Source organism: Bactrocera oleae, chromosome 4, assembly GCF_042242935.1.
Source record: "Bactrocera oleae isolate idBacOlea1 chromosome 4, idBacOlea1, whole genome shotgun sequence".
In the NCBI taxonomy this organism is placed as follows: domain Eukaryota; kingdom Metazoa; phylum Arthropoda; class Insecta; order Diptera; family Tephritidae; genus Bactrocera; species Bactrocera oleae.
The window spans coordinates 32,177,717-32,201,327 of NC_091538.1; the positions used below are offsets into that span (position 1 = coordinate 32,177,717).

Below are 23,611 nucleotides of genomic sequence, written 5' to 3' on the forward strand. Positions count from 1 at the left end.
ATATAAATACTAGAGATAAGAACACATAACAATAGAAATGCATTATCAATAACATAAACATACCCAAATATAACAATAGAAACTAATAGTTTTATCTGTTAGTAAACAGCTCAATAGCATAAATAGCACTAAGTTTTATGTAAACTAGTTATTCTTAAGAATATCAATAAAAAGCACGAATTTCGGTGCAGCTCAAAAGCTTATTTCTTTCTACTCATATCGTGTAAACGATATTAACTCGCGAATGTTTGAGTTTTTGGACATGCGAATGAAGATTGTACGAAATTGCTCAAATATAGTCTGTGGTGCTGCTTGTATAGCACGCTTCCTTATTGCAACGTGAAATATTTTGCCTAAGTTCAAATCTTATCAGATATTTTTATATACCCTTTTTTTATTTTTATAACCCGTTTTTATTAAATGATACTTTAATTATATTTTTATATTATTTCCCTCATTATTTACATTTTCTTTTCATAAGTCAATTATTTCCCTTTTTAATATACTCTCGCAACTTCTTGCTACAGAGTATAATAGTTTTGTTCACCTAACGGTTGTTTGTATCACCTAAAACTAATCGAGTAAGATATAGGGTTATAGATATATAAATGATCAGGATGAAGAGACGAGATGAAATCCGGGTGACTGTCGGTCCGTCCGTCCGTCTGTCCGTCCGTCCGTGCAAGCTGTAATTTGAGTAAAAATTGAGATATCTTCATGAAACTTGGTACAAATGTTTCCTGGTACGGTAAGACGGTTGGTATTGCATATGGGCGTAATCGGATGACTGCCACGCCCACAAAACGACATTAATCAAAAACAAATAAATAGCCATAACTAAGCTCTGCAGTTAAACATTTTTTTAAAGTGGGCGTGGTCCCGCCCCTAATAAGTTTAATATGCATATCTCCTAAACCGCTATAGCTATAATAACGAAAATCAGTGGGGGCAAATATTTTTAGCACCTCTATTGACGGTGTGAAAATACCCCCACTCCTCCTATAACGGTATTGTTAACAAATACTACAAGCACGATAAACCAAGCACTAAACACGCCAGAGACCTTAAATTTTATCTCTGGGATGGTATGAGATGGCTTTATTGGAACCGCGTTCAAAATTAGTAAGTGGGCGTGGCACCACCCTCTTTTAGGTGAAGCCCCATATCTTGGGATCTGCTTAACCGATTTTAACTAAATTCGGTGCATAACGTTCTTTTCATATTTATATATTATAGTGCGAGAATGGGCGAAATCGGACTACAACGACCCATATAACACCATTTTCAATTCCATCTGATTCTTTCACTTTCCACTATGCATTCAAGCAACAATGATTATATCGGGGTAAAACGTTGCGTGAATAATGCGTTTAAAGTATGCCACCTTGTGACCAAAAATACCAAAGTAACCAACTTAAACAGTACACGAAGCAAATAATGGCGAAGTTTCTGCATAGCTAGATAAGCAGCCTTTACTTCCAAAATGTAACTGTTTCGTCCTGATTCACTTGGGCTCGTCTTTTTGCTCCAATAAATTATTGGGTGCATTTAATCATCAAAATTTTGTAACAATGTGGCACCAAACCCGTCCTTCGACGTATCTGTGTGCAACTCCGTCGATGCACCTCTACAATAAATCCTTAAAACGGGGTCTTCACACAATGCAATCTTCAGATTCTCAATAGCTGCATACTCTTTAGACTCCAATTTGAAAATGGCATCCTTTTTAACAGATTGGTCAAAGGTCGCGCAATAATGGCATAGTTTTTCACAAACTTCTTGAAGAATCCCGTTAGACCCAAAAAAGATTGAACTTCTTGGGTACAGCAAACTGTTTCACGGCAATTGTTTTTTCTTTGCCAGGCCAAATCTTTCCATCTTGTACTGTATGTCCTAGGAAGTGGATTTTGTTAACAAGGAAATGACATTTCTTCCACTTTATACGTAAACAGAACTTAGCTGATTCAGATAACACCAACTTGAGTTTCTCAATACATTCGTTGTTAGTCTGGCCATATATTATAATATCATCCATGTAAAGCTGTAGAATGTTCCGTGATACAAACTCCTGAAATATGTGGTTTATGAATCTTATAAACGCCGCAGAAGAATTGCAGAATCCGAATAGCGTTCTATTGAACTCATATAAGCCTTCTTTGGTGATGAACGCAGTATATTTTCGACTTGATTCTTCTACTGGGACGTGAAAATAACTGTTCTCTAAGTCCAATAACACAAACACCTTGGCGGATTGCAGCTTCTCGAGTACATCTTCTATTATCGGCACAGGAAAGCAATCCTTCAGCACCATGCTGTTTAATTGGCGATAGTCAATACAAATTCTGTAAGTGGCGTCTTTTTTCTTCACTACGACGGTTCTGCTGGCGAAGCTGGAGGTAGATGGTCGAACGATTCCTTCTTTCAACCAATCATCAACTTGTTTTTTAACGGCTTCAGCTTCAACTGGAGGATGTCGACTTGGTTGATGGCGAAATGGTTTAATTTTGTCATCCGGGACAGCTGCACAGGTGACTCAACAAGTAGCGAGGTTGGCCGATATTCCTCTATCAGATTCCGTATCATGGGAGCAACCTGGAGAGGAGCATTCACATTACTTACAGTACAATCATAATCATGAATACTTATCTGATTAACGTCAGCTATTTCCGGGCAAGCTGACAACGACGAAAACTTAAACCCATTTGCATCCAGTGTAAATTGAAACTTTGCGAGAAAGTCATATCCCAGTAGAGCATCATCTTCTATTTTTTCATCTGCCACCACGATGAAATTTTGCACAGTCTCCATATCGTCTATTTGAACAGCTCCCGTAAATATTCCCAGCGGCACAGTGCCCGTTTTGCCCAGTCCCAACAAAGAACGACATGGACTTAACACAACATCAACTAGCTTCATGTACACAGAATGCTTCACAATCGTAACATCAGCACCCGTGTCAACCAGGCACGCAACTTCAACACCATTTAATATAATGTTCTTGAGCCGTTTGCAATCTTGAACCACTCGCACCAATTTTACTGACTGCGGGCAACTTGTTGATATATGGCTTGCAGCATCACACTTGAAGCACTTCGTTTCAACCTTACAATCTTCCTTCATATGTTCAGGCGATCCACAATTGAAGCAACGAGCCATCCTTTTATTGTTGTTATGATTTTGCTGGACGCCACTGTAGTACTGCTTTTTTCTCTTGCTCTTATTCATCAAAATTTTCATACCGCTCTTTGAGTTCATCGTAAGTTTTACAAGCATGCATTATGCAATTATATTCGGCTTTGATGCTCAATCCGTTAACTACATAACGTATTACAAACTTGATTTCAGCATTGCCCAGTGCGGCTATTTTGTTCATTTGTAAAATATATTCATGGAAACTCTCTGTTTGCAGTTTTTTCCTATTTGCCAGTTTCTCATGTCCCCCCGCACTTCCCAATTCTCGATGAAACTCTGTCAACATCACGGGTTTCAATTCGTCGTACGAACATACCAGCTCCGATTCCAAGAGCAAATCCGCTGTTTTTGTCATCTTTGACCACACTTAAGCATATTTTTGCCTCTCGTTTAGCCCATGTGCATCAGCATTTAACTCAAAATTTTCAAGCCAATTTTCGACCGGCACCGTCTCACCGTCAAAATCTGCAACAACCTTAAATTTTCAAACTCAGCAGTTGAATAATTTGTTGTAATTTACTTGGTTTTTCATCACTTCTTCTCCTTTTTCCACTTGTGCTTTTCTTTGTGTATTTATTTGTCGTGACGTTTTTGGTGTTTCACTGTCATCTGCTTTTGTTTCGTTTACATTTCTCTTTATTGCAGTCGCTTTCGAACGCAACACACTTGGCATTTGTCTGTCCGTCTTTTGCCGTTAATTTTCTTCGAACCGACACATACACAACAGTTCAGTTCAATTTTCTTACGCAATTTCACAATTAGGTAAATTCTTTGAACAGTTTCACTTTCGTTCGGCGGTTGAGTCAACAAATGTAATATTTATTGAAATGTTTAGTAATTGTTTATTGATATTTGTTTAATGAACATAGTTGGTGGTTATTTAAAATGATACAAATAAGTCAAATTGACAACGTTCGGTTTTCTTTTAATAAACTTCCATTGATTTACGCAACGCAACTCATACTTCCGACGACTATCTGACTTGACCGATCGACGATTTTCAAAGGCTATCCGACTTATCCGCTTTCTCAACAATGGTTAACTTCGACTAACTTCACTGCTCGATCACTCTTGCCAACTGCGCTCCTAGTTCTATCAATAGTTGCCTGCAGCGTTGCCACCTGTACCATCACGCTGTCACCACCATTACTGTTTACATACAAATATATTTATAATTTTTAGTTCCTTGCTCTTATGTATGTAAGCCTGATATTAATTATTTTATTTATTTTGAAAGACATGTAAATTATTTTGCATAATTTTACATTCTACGACTTAAATTAACGTTTAACTATATGCATTTTTTAGTATTATCATTTCACAGATTTCGCTATGCAGCTTAATGCTATCAACCCAAATACAACGCAACCTTTGTGTAACACCGATTCACGACTTCGCCCAGATATACGATATCTCGAAGAAGGTGATGTAACAGCCGCATCTGCTCAAAAAAACAGATTGGAAGAAAAACAACGTGATGCGGAACGATTACGGAAAGGACGAAATAATGACTCATGGAAGCCTCGGTATATAACTATAACTATAAATTACATATTATATATACACATATATATATATTTTATGTAATATACATATGTTTCATTATATATGTAGTTCAAACAATGTAAGCAAGGACCCGAGAGCTGGTTTACAGCAAAAATTAATAAACGGGATGTTGTTATATAATATTACGTCCGGAGATATGTTATTTGACCAAAATGTAAGCGGTGCCACGCCCATTCATTTTTTTTATCCTTAAATCACAAATGTCCCGTGCTACAGCAATTCCCTGTACCAAATTCCAGGTTTATATCTTAATTTAGTGCGTAGTTATAGCATTTTATAAGTTTCCGATTAATGGCGTTTTGTAGGCGTGGCGGAGGTCCGATTACGCCCGTCTACTAACTCGTCATCACTTTCTTGGTACACGGAAGATATCTTAATTATGGACAGGCAGTTACTCGGATTTCAACTCGTCTCATCATCCTAATAATTTATATATATACTTAGGTATAACTCCATATCTATCTCGATAAGTTTTGGGGTATACAAACAACCGTTAGGTGAACAAAACTGTTACACTCTGTAGCAACATGTTACAAGTGCATAAAAATGTTGGGAAAGAATTCAACATTTATTATTCGATGATATATAATATATATAATGAGTTGCTTTGCAAAACGTTAACCAGAAGCAGATCGGAATTAATGATATTAGGGATATGAGATAAAGACCAAGGTCAAGAACAAATCCATTCATGTTCAGCATTAAACTATTAGAATAATAACTATGTTAAAATAACTCAAATTATTATATGTAATACCAAATAATTTCTCATAGTATTGTCGGTAATATGCTAAAGTATATTTAATATTATACGTTCAGTTAATTTTGCTAAGATATCTTACATATTGACTGATATACATATACGCTATAAAACCAACCAAAAGTTTGAAAATCTTTTATTAGGTGTATGGGAAATAGGTGTAGTGTTGAATCGATTTTTATCTATTTTTGGCATTGATACATGTTATTAACAGATGCTCTCTGAGTTTCACTAAAGTACATCAGATACCAGCACCAATATATGATATTAGTTATCTGGGGGCTAGGGCAAGTCTTCACCCGATTTTGTACATTCAAGGCACAAAAATGCACCGTTATTAAATAGAAAACACGCTGACTTAATTTTATTAAGATTACTCAAATATTTGCGATATATGCGGCATCAAGTCAGCTGGAAGTTCGAAAATCTTTCTATTAAGTATGTGGGGGCTAAGGGAAATATTGACCCGCTTCAATCCATTTATAAAGATTTTTTAGCTTCACCTGTATGTTTGCATGTATGTATGCTTGCATGCTTGTAACTTTTTTCAGCGGCACTGAATCTGTTTGGTACTGGCAGAGAATGTTAATGAATAGAGAATGCGCAAACGTTAGCTATGCTAAAATGTTAATTACGATGATGAACATCGAAAACGCGCAAGTTCGAAAATAAAATTTCGCCATCCTATCAGGCGACGCAACGAATTACACCACTTTATAAGCAAAACGTATATACATACATATGCACAGATGTTCTTTGGTATGCTCATAAACAAAAATTGAAATAATAAAAACGAAAGAAATTGACTTCTGACAAGAAAATATTAATAATGAGGGAAATAATATGAAAATAGAATTAAAATATCATTCAATAAAAAAGGGTTATAAAAATAAAAAATAGTATATAAAAATATCTGATAGGATTTGAACTTAGGCAAAATATTTCACGTTGCAAAAGGGAAATGTGCTATACAAACAGCACCACAGAAGATATTCAAGCCAATTTGTCTAATCTGTGAACTCAAACAGCTACTGTTGTTTACTTCCTTTCAAATGTTCATATATAATATCTATATGTGAATATTCTTGAAATTGCCTTTCTTTATTCGCATGTCCAAATATATTTGCATATATGTATACATATGTACATATGTGTGTCCCTCAATATGTCTTTCCCAAAAAATCTAACATTCGCGCAAGTGACAAAATAACGTAGACGCACCATCACGGCCAATAATATTCAAGCGAACTCGCGGCTTATTTTCTAAGTATTACATATTACAACGACAACAAATTCATTCATAAGGAACATGTGTCTGCTTCAAACAAAGTGAGTTCGTTCATAACTCTGCGCCACGCTATTTTTTCTGTGCGCCTGGTAAACCACATTTGGTTTTCATATAGAATTCCTACCGCAAATGCGCGAAAATAAAAATGAATGAAATTGAATTTGAATTTGAAGAAGTTTCAATTTTACAATTGATCCTACCATTCCCCTCGCATTTGTATTTTGCCCAAAAGCTACCTCCTCACGACGATGCTAAAAATCAGATATTGAAGAATTTGTCTGATGTTCCATTCAGAAAGGAGAATTGGCAACATGATCTATTAGGGAGTTAAATTAATATTTATATTTTATTCATATTATGGACTATTTATGGCATTAAATTATAAAATTTATATAAAATTGCCATTCAAAAGAAATCTTTAACTACTTCTATATATTCCAAGCACACTGCATATAGTACGTTTATATGTTTACTTATTATCATTAGATTAGATTCGATTAGATTAATTTTGAGGTATGCAACGCGACCTATGGTCTATTGTGCCCTCACCTAAGTCATATCGTATCATCTAGGCCCAGCATGTTGATAAATTTCAAAATTCTGCTGGGTGCTAGTGAGGCGATACAATCCCTGTGTGGAAACATGGATCCCAGGGCCTTGATTACTTATCATCATTGTTTCATAGTTTCTCAATTTAGCCCATTTTATCTAAAAACGACGCTATGAAAGTGCAGCCCATTCGATAATCGCAATAATTCTAAAGAGCATAAGTCAACTTTCAATAGCAAACCAGTGCAAAAAGGACAAACGAGACAACATAGCCGACCGACATTGTCGTAAAGTTGTCGATTCAAACAAATTTTGTCAACTCCGCCAGATGAGCAAAATTCGTCGTCAATGTGTATGCGAGCTCATATGTACCTATATATTATATGTATGTTTGTCGACAAAGTCGTCATTTGGGTTTTTTAAACAACACAATGTCCGCGCGAACTCGCCGTTATTTCGTTGGTTACCACAATGCACAGAGGCGTGTGAAGTGAGGGCTCATAATATATATTAATATGTTGCTTAATTTGTATTGAAAAATACTAATGCATTAATGACTTATTGACGTAATATAATTAATAGATACGTAAAAATATAAATACAAATAAATTCATACCTATAATCGTTTTTATACTCTCGCAACCTGTTGCTACAGAGTATAATAGTTTTGTTCACCTAACGGTTGTTTGTATCACCTAAAACTAATCGAGTTGTTTTTAGGGTTATATATATATAAATGATCAGGATGAAGAGACGAGTTGAAATCCGGGTGACTGTCTGTCCGTCCGTCCGTCTGTACGTCCGTCTGTCCGTCTGTCCGTCCGTCCGTGCAAGCTCTAACTTGAGTAAAAATTGAGATATCTTTATGAAACTTGGTAGACATGTTTCATGGTACCGTGAGACGGTTGGTATTGCAGATGGGCGTAATCGGACCACTGCCACCCCCACAAAACGCCATTAATCAAAAACAAATAACTTGCCATAACTAAGCTACGCAATAAGATACAAGACTGTTATTTGGTACACAGGATCACACTAGGGAGGGGCATCTGCAGTTAAAATTTTTTTTAAAAAAGTGGGCGTGGTCCCGCCTCTAATAGGTTTAATGTGCATATCTCCTAAACCGCTAATGCTATAATAACAAAATTCATTGGAAGCAAATATTTTTAGCACTTCTATTGACGGTGTGAAAATAGTTGAAATCGGGTGGCAACTCCGCCCACTCCCCATATAACGGTACTGTTAAAAACTACTAAAAGCGCGATAAATCAAGCACTAAACACGCCAGAGTCATTAAATTTTATCTCTGGGATGGTATGAGATGACTTTATAGGAACCGCGTTCAAAATTAGACAGTGGGCGTGGCACAGCCCACTTTTAGGTGAAAACCCATATCTTGAGATCTGCTTAACCGATTTCAACTAAATTCGGTGCATAACGTTCTTTTCATGTTTCTATATCATAGTGCAAAAATTTACCATTTTAAATTCCATCTGATTATTTCACTTTCCACTATGCAAATCAGGCAACAATGACTGTATCGGGATAAAACTTTGCGTGAATAATGCGATTAAAGTATGCCACCTTGTGGCCAAAAATTGTCTAAATCGAACCAAAACTGTTTAAGCCCCTAAGTACTAAATATGTGGACCCCAGTGCCTATAGTTGACCTTCTACCGAAAATATCAGCCAATCCACAAAGAAATCTCAAACGAGTATACTATTTGACTTTGCGAGAGTATAAAATGTTCGGTTACATCCGAACTTAGCCCTTCCTTACTTGTTTTAAATAAATTCGATTAATAAAAACTATCTGAAATAATTATGTGGCAGTGCGCCCCTGACCCCTTCTTTCTTTCGATCGTTCACCTTCTCGCAAAAAGCAAAAATTGTAGACAAAAGTCATTGCTTGTGCGGGGCAAGAAGAAGCATGCATCAGCGTACGTGTATTTAAGAATGTATGTGTGATTATCACATTTGTGTAAATACGCAATTGAATTGAGATATGCTTAGATTCCAATTAATAAAATAAAAAAATTAAATTAAATTTCAGTTTCATGAGTCTTAGGATTCGAACCTATAGGTTCGATTTCGGATTGCGCCTAACCCCTTCCCGCTTACGACCTCAGCCACCACACATGTGGAACCGCGACCGCTTAGCCACCGTTTTATTGTTATCCTTTGCTCAATAAGCGATTGCTCACGCAACGCACATACATAAGTTGGAAAAATAGCCTATTAAATGTTTATTTTATTATAAACTCTGGGGTTTTTACCGGTAATACAGCTTTTTAATTCAGAAGGTTTTCATGATTATACATTTTGTCATATTATAGAAATTGAAAACATAAATCAAAATAGGTATGCGCAACGATTATCCATTTAGAAATATTCGTTGTGTCTATTTATAGCATTTCGCACATTGTGTGGTGTATTTTTCTTTTTCGAAGTTATATAATATTTTTCGATGTTCCCTCATCTGGAATTACAAATTAGTAATCAAAAAGATTTAATTTAACATTTGCTCCTTCTCTGTTCATTAACATTCTCTGCTAAAATGTTAATTACGATAAGGGAACATCAAAAACGCGCAAGTTCGAAAATAAAATTTACCACCCTATCAGGCGACGCAATGAATTACACCTCTATAAGCAAAATGTATATACATACATATGCGCAGATGTTTTTTGGTATGCGCATGAACAAAAATTAAAGTAATAAAAAGGGAAATATTTTACTTATGAAAAGAAAATGTAAATAATGAGGGAAATAATATTAAAATAGAATTAAAATATCATTTAATAAAATAGGGCTATAAAAAAAAGAGTATATACAAATATCTGAGAGGATTTGAAATTAGGCAAAATATTGTACACGTTGCAATAAGGAAGCGTGCTATACAAGCATCACCACAGACATTATTCGATCAATTTCGTCTAATCTGTGAACTTAAACAGCTATTGTAGTTTACTTGCTTCAAATGTTTATATGTCTATATGTGAATATTCTTGAAATTGTCTTCCTTCATACACATATGTACATATGTACGTATGTCCCTCAATATGTCTTTCGCAAAAACTCAAACATTCGCGCAAGTGACAAACAAAACGTAGACGCAGCATCATCGACCAATAGTCAACTTGCGGCATATTTTCTAAGTACTTACTATTACAGCGACAACAAATTCATTCATAAGGAATGTGCGTCTGCTTTAAATCAAAGTGTGTTCGTTCATAACTCTGCACCGCGCTATTTTTTCTGTGCGCCTGGTAAACCACATTTGGTTTTCGTATGGAATTCCTAGACAAATTAAGTGAATGAATGAAATTTAATTTGCATGCTTTTAGTAGAACGAGAAAAATTTGAATTTTACAATTTTACCACAACAGCAAATCCTACCTATCCCCCCGCGTTTGCATGTTGCCCACAAGCTGCTTCCTCACGACAGTGCTAAAAATCAAAAATTAAAGAATTTGTCTGAGGTTCCATTCAGAAAGGAGAATTGGCAACATGTCCTATTAGCAATTTGAAATATTATTTTAATTTATTTCATATTATACACTATAATAATAATAACCCAACGATTACCCTCCTCCTGCCCAACCGACGCGAGGGGCGCAATCCGCATACGTGCGAAATTAGCCGAGTCAGAAAAGGCAAAAGAGTTTTTTAAGTGTTGAGATCTAACTGCTCAGCTATAGAAACAAAAATTTCAACAGCCAAGATTTAAAGTTACAATGTAATAAATTGTTACATTTTCATTTATTAAGAGAAAACAATAAAGTCTTTTTAATTTTGAAAAGTGAGTCAGATAAGTCAAATGTGCTGGAATGGCTCGTTTAGTTCAAAATTTGATCTACAGGATTTTAGCAGTAAAGGTCTAAACTGCCTCGAAAGGCGAACCGGGATATTAAATTTAATTTCAGACAGGAGAAAAGAACTGCAAACTGTTCCATTCAAAATTTTCACTAAGAATATTATGCCAAGCATTTCCCTACGACTAGAAAGTGTAGGTAGATTAATAAGTTTTAAACGACTAGTGTAAGGAGGTAGACTTACCCTAGCATCCCATCGGAAATGCGCTAAGGCGAAAAGTAAAAATTGTTTTTGAACCGACTCTAACTTGTCAGAATGGATTTGGTAGCTAGGGTTCCATACCACAGAGCCATATTCCAATATAGGTCTAACCAAAGTTGTTTTAGTAATATACGGATCTCTAAATTCTTTAGACCAACGTTTAACAAAACTGAGGACAGCTTTTGCTTTCAAGACCATGGTATCAATATGAAGACTGAAATTAAGCTTAGGGTCCATATTAACACCCAAATCAACATAGTTTAAAACTTGCTCTAGAATATGATGTTTTATTACATAAGAAGAGGGGTGCACAGATCTACGGGAAAAGCACATCTGACATTTATTGAGATTCAATGGCAAATCATTTCTCTCACACCATGCAACCAAATTATTTAAGTCTGTTTGCAACCGACACCTTTCTTCAGTTGAAGTGTATGATTTAAAAAGCTTTACGTCGTCAGCGTATAATAAAATTTTTGAGAATTCTATTACTGAAGAGATATTGTTAATAAACAACAAGAACAGAATCGGGCCAAGATGACTACCTTGCGGAACACCTGAAGAAACATTAATTGTATCTGAAGGTGTATCCTCAAATATCACTCGTTGTGTTCTATTATAAAGATAAGAAGATACCCATTGAAGGAATCTTGGCTGAAAACCCAGCAGATCAAGTTTATGTATGAGAATCCCTAAAACCCAATGATACATTTACAAATTCAAGTAAGTTTGTTATATTATGTTATTCCCTTTACGAAATCCATGCTGAGATGAGGAAATTAACGGAGAAATCGAAAAGGTTATATGGTCAGTGATGATAGCTTCAAAAAGTCTAGGTATAACTGATAGTTTTGCGATACCTCTATAGTTTTCAATGTTGGATCCACTTTTATGCAAAGGAACTATGAATGACTGTTTCCATATTGAAGGAAATATACCGTGTTTATCAGAGGAATTAAATATCCTTGTCAAAGGCAAGTCAATATATTTGGCACTATTTTTTAGGAAGCATGAGGGTATCATGTCTGGGCCATAACTAAAAGATGATTTTAACTTATTTAAATTAAGTGGAACGTCTTCTTTAGAAATAATTGGAGCGTAAATTAAAGTATTCGAACACATCACGTACTGATAAGAAAAAATTTTGGAAGAATTATTACAGTAGTTTGACTTGAAAAATTCTGCAAACATATTGGATATAATATCATTGTCACTTGAAATGATACATTTGTATTTCATCGCGGACGGAAATTTGCAAATCCTGCGTTTGGAGTTGACGAAATCATAAAACGATTTTGAATTACTTACAATATTCTTTTTTACTTTATTTAATTAATTAGGCTCGAGTTTTTCTGTTTTTCAATTTATATAACTCTTTCGAAAACCACGGACTTATACTTTTACTTTTATTAACAATTACTATTGGAACATACTTTTCAAATAATTTCGTAATAATGTTATTAAAATGAGAGACACTCAATTCAATGTCACCATTATAAAAAGGCCATGTTATTGTAGAAAGTTCTGTATTTAACTTTTTAAAATTAGCTTTTGCAAAGTTAAACCGAGTACAGAAGCACGAAGTTTGATGATTATTATCCCGTACATTGCCTGAGATTTCGACAGATATTTCCAAAGCAGGATGATATGAGTCCTCTGGTAGAACAAGAGGATTACTCTGAATAACGGAACACTTTGAAGAGGTATCAACGTATACTAAATCTAAGCATTTACCAAATTTATTCGGAATCAAATTAATTTGGTTCAGACCCAACTCGGACATTTTTTCGAAAAACTCATTAAAACATGACGGATTGCAAATCGACACGATATAGTCATCGAAAGGTTTCCACGAAGCACACGGTAAATTGAAATCACCTAATACAACTATTGAATCTGCATTATTTGCCATCGAGGTAGCACTATTTATTAAAGAAGTATGCTGCATTTATACAGATAAGTCCGAATGGGGTGGTATATAAGATAGGGCTAAATAAATACAGCAACTATTAACGTATACTCTAATACATTTAAACTCAATACATTGAGTCGGTCCCTGAAACAAGAACATTTTCAGATGGGATAGAGGAATGCACGGCAAATAGAACACCTCCACCGATTTTGTTCAGTCGATCACATCTAAAAATTTAAAATTAAAAAAATTTGAAATCTCATTATCAAAAATGTGAGGTTTTAACCAAGTTTCTGTAAATCCAATTATATGGAAATTAAAATTGGAACTGTTCAAATACAAGTTGGTTAATTTTGTATTAGGACCTCTAACATTTTGATAATAAATGCTTAGCGAATTGCTACCAATCTGTTTTTTATATCGGTGGTTGCTTTTGGTAATTTAACAATGTTTTACTCATACTTCTAAGTTTAGGCTTAATTTCGCGTACTAAAGCCCCAGGTGTCCAGAATGAACTATCTAACATCTCTTTGAATGTTTCAAGAGATACGTCTATTTTAAACGATGATATACTTCTATCATAATTGAAGTTAAATTTACGGATATTGGTATCATCGATTTTTAAACGTGACGAAATGTAAGACTTAATATCCTCCACCAAGGTCTCTTGGGCAAGTCTAGAAATAAATATAGACTTTTTAGGTGGAATAACTACCAAATTTTTAACCGATGCCACTAAGTTAATAGGGGAAGCCTCTGGAATTGTGACACACTTATTACTATTAGATAGAGCTTTTGGAGAATTGAGCTCTTTGGAAGTTGACGGCTTAGCACCTTGAAGGCAAGGAGAATAGAGATTTATTAGGTCATTGGGAGGAGACGTTCTTTTCTGTACTGAATAACTAATTGTTACTTCATCGGAAGGACGTTTACGCTTAGGAGCAGGTTTAGAGGATTCGTGAGAATCATTCAGGCACTTAAAAGATTTGAATAATTTTTCATAGTGCCTAAATTTTTCAGTGAGGGTTACAAACACTCTACCGATTTCGTTAAAGCCATTGCGTGTCTCCCTATAAACTTTAAATAGATCGATTTCAATAGATCTACAATTTAAACAGGACCAACGCAATCCTTTACAGTCGAGAATAGAATCTAAGATTCTACCTGTCAGTCCAGCACATTTAATATGGGCAAGCCCATCACAAAGCCAGCATGAAACGTAGCGATCTTACTCGCCTTTAATGTTACAATTGGGGAAGTTACAAGACATAATAAACAACAAGAATGAAAATCAAATAAAAGAGTAAGTAGAACAAAATTTAATAGATATATAATAAATTAGTGTGTTAATAAAATATTAATAATAATAAATTCAATTAAGAGCAAACACAAAAATAATGGCAATTTTTTTATCAAAGTTTAGAAGCACTGTAGCAAATAAAAAGCTAAACGCAACACAGCTGTGAATAAAGAAGTAAATGAGATAAATAATGTGAGTAAATAGAACAAAATGAAACAAAAAGCTGACTCGGCACCAAAAATTCGAAAGTTTAAACTTTTTAATACTGCACAAAACTTAGGAACATTTAATATTATCTTGCAATCCGAGTTAAATCACTAAAAATTGTATTAAATCAGAAAAAAAAAATCAATTAAACTTGAAGAATTTATAAAATAAAAACACAAAAAATCACAGCCAAAGAACTACAGCTTAAGAGCTTGAAGTGTTGCCACCATCTGGCATTAAATTATAAAATTTATATATTTAAAATTGCCATTTATATGAAATCTTTAATTACTTCTATATATTCTAAGCACACTCCATATAGTACTTTTATATTTTATATTTACTTATTATCATTGCTTCATAGTTTCTCGGTTTAGCCCATTTTATCTAAAAACGACTATGAAAATGCAGCGCAATAGGTAAGCGTAGTATATCAAAAGAGCATAAGTCAATTTCAATAGCAAACCATTGCAAAAAGGACAAACGAAACAACATAGCCGACCGACATTGTCGTAAACTTGATAATTCAAACAAATTTTGTCAACTCCGCCAGATGCTCAAAATTCGGCGTCAATATGTATATATGTATGTTTGTCGACAAAGTCGTCATTTGGTTTTTTCAACAACACAATGCCCGCGCGAACTCGCCGTTATTTCGTTGGTTACCACCATGCACAGAGGCGTGTCAAGTGAGGGCTCATAATATATATTAATATGTTGCTTAATTTGTATTGAAAAATACTAATGCATTAATGACTTATTGACGTAATATAATTAATAGATACGTAAAAATATAAATACAAATAAATTCATACCTATAATCGTTTTTTTAAATAAATTCGATTAATAAAAACTATCTGAAATAATTATGTGGCAGTGCGCCCCTGACCCCTTCTTTCTTTCGATCGTTCAACTTGCTTCGCAAAAAGCTTCTCGCAAAAAGTCATTGTTTGTGCGGGGCAAAAAGAAGCAAGCATCAGCGTACGTGTATTTAAGAATGGATGTGTGATTATGACATTTGTGTAAATACGCGTAATAAGGGAATATTCCCTAAACCTAAACATATGAACATTTTTTCCTGAAATATTTTAATTATCTCAGGAAGTAAAATATGCCATTAATGTAATTGAATTATGATATGCTAAGATTTCAATTAATAAAATAAAAAATTAAATTAAAATTGAAGTTGCATGAGTTTTTGGATTCGAACTGATTAAAGGTGCTTTCCAAAGTAAACAGGCCTTTAAAAAAAAAGACAGAACAAATGGCTTTATCAGCAAAATCATTTAATTTTATTCAAAATAGTTAAAAGCATGTCGAACGAGTGTTTTAGCTCGTTCCCCGGTATGGCCGCCAGTATGCCGGTGCAAGCCTTTTGAATGGCCTCCACGTCTGCATAACGCTTTCCTTTCATCGGCAAATGCATTTTTACGAAAAGGTAGAAGTCGCACGGTGTCATCAAATGAATACGGGTTGATTGTTAAAATGTGATTTTTGGTCAAATAATCGGCCACAAGCGTCGATCGATGAGACGGCGCATTATCTTGCAACAAACGCCAACTTCCATCTTCGCGATATTCGGGCCGAGCACGTCAAATACAGCGCACCAAACGCTTCAAAACTCGAAGGTAGCGCGATGTTTTGGGTTTCGGCTCGTCCGGCGCCTTTCATTCAGCACTCTGGCGTTTCGTTTCGGGATCATATTGAAAACACCACGTTTCGTCACCAGTCACAATCTTGTAAAGGAAGTTCGGGTCTTTTTTTGCCTCTTTACTGCTGTCCTTCGAATGTTGAACATACTGACACTTAAAACGTAATAACTTCACTTCCAATAGATGAAATGTCATGAAATTTTTACTGAAAGTCGATAATGGATAGCAGATTCTAACGCACTTGTCAACATATAGATAGCGCTATGAGTTTACTTTGTTACTTTTTTACTGTTTACTTTGGAACGCACCTTGTATGATCGTATTCGGATTGAGCTTAACTCCTTCACGCTTATGACCTCAGCCACCTCAAAAGTAAAAACACGGCCGCTTAGCCACCATTTTATTATCATCCTTTGCTCAATAAGCTCACGCAACGCACATACATAAGTTGGAAAAATTGCATAATAAATGTTTATCTTATTATGAATTCTGGGGTTTTACCGGTAATACAGCTTTTTAATTCAGAAGACTTTTCATAATTATTAATTTTGTCATATAATAGAAATTGAAAACATAAATCAAAATAGGTATGCACAACTATTTTTCATTTAGGAATATTTGTTGTGTCTTTTTATACCATTTCGCACATTGCGTGGTGTATTTTTCTTTTTCGAAGTTATATTTTTCGATGTTCCCTTATCTGGAATTACAAATTAGAACACAAAAAGATTTGATTGAGCATTTGCGCCTTCTCTATTCATTAACATTCTCTATCTATGCTGTCATTTGAATAACAAATTTACTCAAACGCATACACATTACATACAGTTCGAATTTTCAAAAAATCGATTTTTTTCCTTAATGTACATATTAGGTCAAGTAAAAAGTTCGTTCGGGTTTTCATTGATTTTTCAAAATTTTGATGACTTTGTGTACATTTGTCCGATTTAAGTGAAATATGCGCCGTTTTGTTGGTAAGCTTGTTGCCAACTTCATTATACCCCTCTCGTAGAAGGCTGCGTCCCTATTGGCAAAAAACTCGGAGAGCCAATTTTCACAGGCCTCTCTTGAGGCCAACTTCTTACCATTAAGCGCGTTCGCCATGGACAGGAAAATATGGTAACCACTTGGTGCCAGGTTCGGACTATAAGGTGGGTGCATTTGGACCTCGCATCCGAGCTTCTGGCGCGTCACCAGAGACGTGTCTGGCCTGGCGTTGTCCTGATGGAACACAATTCGGCCTCTGTTGACTAAAGATGGCCTCTTCTGGATGACTGCTGCCTTCAAGCGGTGCAGTAGTTGGAATTAGAGGACCGAAAGGGAGCGTTTGGCCATAAGGGAGCAGCTCATAGTAGATAATTCTTTGCCAATCCCACTAAACACACAGCAAAACCATTCCGTTAGTTCGTGTGGCACCCAAACATCGAGCTTTTCTTTGAATCCAAGGTTATGCAAATGGTTCCAAACGGTTTTCTGGCTTATCTTTAGTTCCTCAGCAATTAAATAAGTGCTCACATGACGGTCTGTTTCCACTATTTCCATGATTTTATCGCAATTTTCGACGACAGGCCTCCCGACGCGTGGTGCATCTTTGACATCGAAATTATCGGAACGGAACCCAGCAAACCATTTTTGCGCTACACGTGCGTTTACAGTATCAAGCCCATAAACTAAATTAATTATTTCAGCCGCTTTGGCTGCTTTTTCGCCTTGATCGAAGAAAAATTGTAAAATGTAGCGAATTTTCTCTTTGCTGGTGTCTATCTTTGACGAGCGCTCACAACGTACTGAGTCAATCAATCAAAAAACTGTCAAAGACAAACTTTTAGCGCGAATAAACACGTTTTCAGCGCCGTATAGACCGTATGACATGATGCGACACGTAACACTAGTACTATGGACAATAACGCCATCTCTTACATAAAAACCGTACCTAATATTTAAGAATACACACAAAATTTCATATCGTTCCGGTGAATATTTTCGAAGTTACACGCAATTTTGAAACGGTGTTTCAGAGTGCTTGAAAGTACAAGGCCAGAGTGGCAGCGACTACCTGGACGCTGTCCCTTTTATGCACCAGCTTATTGCAAATGCTCCCTTCTAATGTATTTAGATGTGTAAATCAACGGTTTGATGGTTTTTTTTTTATACCTGAAATGTAAATTTTTATTTTTAGACCCCTAAACTGGAAAATATTTAAGAGTTGTTGTCAGTATATGCAACTAAGCCTAGCAGTAAACTTGTGAGTTTGTTTATATATTTGTGGGTAATTTTTCGTGAAAATAAAGTCTTCCAGAGAAATTAGAAAATCTTTTAGCATTCGTAAGTCGAGAACAAAAAAGCGCGAAAATGTATCTAATCCAAAAACAGTTGAAAGGGATGAAAGTAGCTTCAGTGCCTCGGCGAAAAAATGTAAATAACAGGAAATCTCAGTTATACGTGATTCGCCTGTTGAGTATCGCATTTTAAATTTTATAACAGTATTTTCAGGGATTTCTGAATATGGGAATGTAAGATCTGTGACGGAATTGTCAAGTTTCAAACTGCTTCTGAACGAAGACTTGGTCTTAAAATTGTTTTGCTGTGTGATAAGTGTGCAGAGCGTAAATAGTAAATTTAAGTCCTTTTGTCGCGCACTCTTATGAAATAAATCGACGATTTTTATTTGTCATGAGAGTGCATACCTGAGATGGCATACCTCAAAAGTACTATTCGTTCAAAGTTTTATCCCGATTTACTAATTGGGGCTTGATTTGTACACTAGAAAGTGAAAGAATCAGATGAAAGTTAAAATGGTTTTATATGGGAAGTATATGGGTTTTCATCTGAATTCGCGCATTTCTGCACTGTAACATCGAAATATTAAAATATTCGTAAATATTGAATTTGGTCCAGTGGGTCCAGAGATATGTGATTTCACTTAAATGAGGACAGTGCCACGACCATCATCCAATTTTGACACTTGCTAATATAACGCCCTTTTGTGCCATTCTGTTCATACCGTTATATGGAGAGTGGTTATTATCCATTTCCGCAGAGTGAAGAGGTAATAAAATAACTTCTTTTCAGCAAGTTTGGTTCATACATATATCTTCAGCGGTTTGAAAAGAGGTGTACATTAAACCTATTAGAGGGCGGGACCACGTCCACTTTTTAACAATTTTCAAACCACTCGTTATTGCGATTCTTCGTACCAAATTATAGTTTTGTATCTTAATGTCCGGCTTAGCTATGGCAATTTATAGATTTGTGATTAATGGAAGTTTGTAGGGCGTGGCAGTCGTCCGATTACGCCCAACAATTAACTGATCCTTTCTTCTGTACCAAGCTTTATCAAGATATCTTAATTTTTACTAAGCTTTAGCTTGCACGGACAGACGGATGGACAGACAAACCCTCAGATTTTAACTAGTCTCGTAATGCTGATCATATATTTATATAATTATATATATAAACTATTTCGATTAGTAACATATTTTGCAAAATGTTTATATGAGTAATAATAGTTTTGTTCACCTTACGGTTGTCTGTATCATGTAAAACTTATCGACATAGATATGGAGTTATATATATAAATGATCAGGATGATGAGACGAGTTGAAAGCCGGGTCTGTCTGTCTGTAACTTTAGTAAAAATTGAGATATCGTAATGAAACTTTGTACAAGTGTTCCTTAGTAAAAAAGGGAGACCGCTATTGTAGATTGACGTGATTTGACCACCACCACGCCTACAAAACGCCATTAAACGAACATCTATAAAGCGCCATAGCTAGGCACTAAATTGAGATATAGAACTTCAGTTTGGTACAGGTATCGCAGTAGCAAGGGGCTCCGTCCTCTTGTAGGTTTAATGTAAATATCTTCTAAACCACTAAAGCTTCAATGATGTTAAAAACAATGTACAAGGTGCGCTCCAAAGTAAACAGGACTTTAAAAAAAAAGACAGAACAAATGGTTTTATCGGCAAAATCAATAATTTTTTTCAAAATAGTCTCCTTCTGCTTTAAAACAGCTTTTTGCACGGTCCAAAAGCATGTCGAACGAGTGGTTTAGCTCGTTGCCCGGTATGGCCGCCAGTATGCCGGTGCAAGCGTTTTGGATGGCCTCCACGTCTGCATAACGCTTTCCTTTCATCGGCAAATGCATTTTTTCGAAAAGGTAGAAGTCGCACGGTGCCATATCAAATGAATACGGGAGTGGTTTATTTTTAAAATGTGATTTTTGAATAAATTCTTTGTGGGCAATACCCTTGGAATTATAAAAATAAATTTGCATTGTCTTCATTTTTGACTTCTCCAGGCGCGATTTTTTGGGTTTCGGCTCATTTCTCATTTCTGTCCTCATGACCACTTTGAAAATGTTGAAACCACTCGGTCACTCTGCTACGGGATAGGCAACCATCGCCGTAAACTTGTTTCATCAATTGAAACGTTTCGGTAAAAGTTTTACCAATTTTAAAACAAAATTGAATGTTGGCTTTTTGTTCGAAGCTCATTTTCGCAACGATGTCAAAAACATACTGACACTTAAAACGCAATAATTTCACTTCCAATAGATGAAATGTCATCAAATTTTTACTGGAAGTTGATAAAGGATAGCAGATGCTAACGCACTAGTCGACATATAGATGGCGTTTACTTTGTTACTTTGGAACGCACCTTGTATTAAAAGCGGGATTAATCAATAAATGAATGCGCCAGAGTTATTAAGTCTAACAGCCTGGATCGTATGACAGGGCTTAATAGGAGACGGTGTCAAAATTGGCTGATGGGCGTGACACCGTCCATATTTAGGCGAAACCTCATATCACAGGACCTATTCGACCAATTTTAATCAAAGTCGGTATATAATATTTTTCTGATGTTTTAGTGCGAAAATGAGCGAAATGGAAGCCTACTTCCTTCTTCCCACAATTTAACCTTCCTTCTGATTATTTTACTTTTCAGTATTTAAATCAAGCACCAATGAACGTATGCGGAAAAAACTTTGCAGGAATAGTGAGCTTAAAGGTGGCCACCTCATGAACTAAAATTGTCAAAATCGGACTACACATGTTCAAGCCCCCAGGTACCGAGTACGTTCATACAAAAACCATTTAATCAAAAATTATAGTTTCCTGATAACAGTATGCCTGTTTGTTGGATGAAGTCTTTCCTTAGCCGTCGTATACCTAATATAAAGATTTTCGAACTTTCGGTTTATTTCATATTGCTATATCGGCCAATATGTGAGTTATCTTAGTGAAAATAAAAGATTGTGTTTCACTAATAACAATGTGTATTTTTGCGTATAATGGTTAAAATCGGGTGAAAATTTGATGTCCGGAGCAGCTCCTCTTACGATAAAACTACTAATAATTTGTAGAAACAATCTTAAATCATAAGTTATGTATACACAAGTCAACCAAATTCGCTTTAACAGACCGTACGGTAGGATATTTGCGAAAATTGGATTTTTTCCGTAGAAACGAGTGTGCTGAGAGTGAGAGGGCAATACTTGCAACGCAGTAATTAAAAAATGAACTTGAATTTATTTGAAATATTCTTAAAATAACTCAAAATCACAGTCGAATACACTTATTTATAAATAGGATAACTATTTTCAATAGTTGGATTTTAGTTTTAAGCCTTTACATAATGAAAAATTGTAACAAAAAATCTAAGTGTGTGAAAAATTGTGTATACAAATAGAACAATGGCAACATTGGTGAAATGAAAACAAAAGAGAACACCTGATTTCTGCGTTGCAACTATGGGCATAACTTTTGACAAATTTGGTTTGATACGGGTGGTAAATACGAAAGGGAGGGATGTCGGTGACTGTTTGTGCTATTAAGCCTTTCATTGTAAATCAGTTCAGTTTTAACCATTGTATAAGCCTACAAGTAACCAAAGAATCAGCTGTTTTCCTAAGTGTGTGACACAGCTGAGCTCACCTGATCGAATTGTCCTTTTTTGACTCAGAGGTGTAAATAAAAGGCATGTAGTTTAACAACTTGTATGTGAACATGTATTTGTAATGGAGAATATTAATAAAAAAATTTCAAGAATATTTTCGAAACAAAAGGTTATTATATATTTACTGCTTTTTTCACCACCTCTGAGGTTGTAATATAAGCGCGTGACCGATCTTTTTTGGGTGTTCGGTTCCCCAGGAGGCCTATCGTCACCCATAAAATATATGCAGTTCTAAAACAATCTACTTTTCGTAACAAATGTAACTCGAAAAGGTATATACTTTAAATCAGGTACAAGTTCATGAATATTAATTACATTAACAATATAAGTTGAAATATTCAACTTGATTTAAACAAACACGAAAAAAAATATATAAAAGTCAGAAACAATTCAATTGTATTCATGAACAAATATAATTGAATACAATCTATTTGTATAAATTTTATCAAAAATAAAAGTAATAGAACAAAAAATGAGGTACAATTCAGAAACAACAATAATAATAAGCAAACTTATATACCAATTAATAAATAATATTAACAAAATATTCTTAATCACCTACAGCGATATGCTTATTAAATGTAAATTTAATCTTTAGGAATCTTAATAATAGAAAACTATTTGAATATGTTATAAAAACATTCTTAAAGTTATAAATTTTAAAACATAACACGGCAACACACTATAGCAGATTTGAGTCATTTTGACGTTTTAGTAGTAGAGTATTAGTTGGCAACCCGTACCCAGTGTGACTTTAGTAGTAGAATATAAGTAGGCAATCCGTACCAAGTGTCACTTTAGTAGTAAAATTTTTGATTCAACCCGTACCAAGTGGGATATTTTTGCGTGTGTATTAGTGAAAATCTTAAGATTGGTTACTTGTAGATTTATAGAATGGTTTTAACCAGGGATAATGGGATGCCCATCTCTTTCCAGTGTGAGAGCGCCTCAAAATTAGCGTTTTTTATAACATTTTCCATTGTAGCCAGATGGTAAAAAATAATAATTTTTGGGAATTTAAATTAAAATACCCATCATTTATTAAGATTAAATATTATTATACATGTATCCGTTAAACATATGCAGAACTTTTTATACTCTTTTTTTTTGTGATTTTGTGATTTATTAAACAATTGATCTTTGAACTT

The 23,611-nt window shown here is 35.0% G+C and overlaps 1 protein-coding gene across 4 annotated transcripts in view; it reads left to right on the plus strand.

Moving 5' to 3' along the window:
- Positions 1-23,611, plus strand: part of LOC106625350 (oxysterol-binding protein-related protein 1) — a 342,202-nt gene that overhangs the window by 309,701 nt on the left and 8,890 nt on the right. For all 4 annotated transcript variants that reach the window (XM_070109226.1, XM_070109229.1, XM_070109228.1 and 1 more), the window contains one exon: positions 4,501-4,718. In XM_070109226.1, coding sequence (XP_069965327.1) covers positions 4,501-4,718 — 218 coding nt within the window. The remainder of the gene's footprint in view (positions 1-4,500; positions 4,719-23,611) is intronic.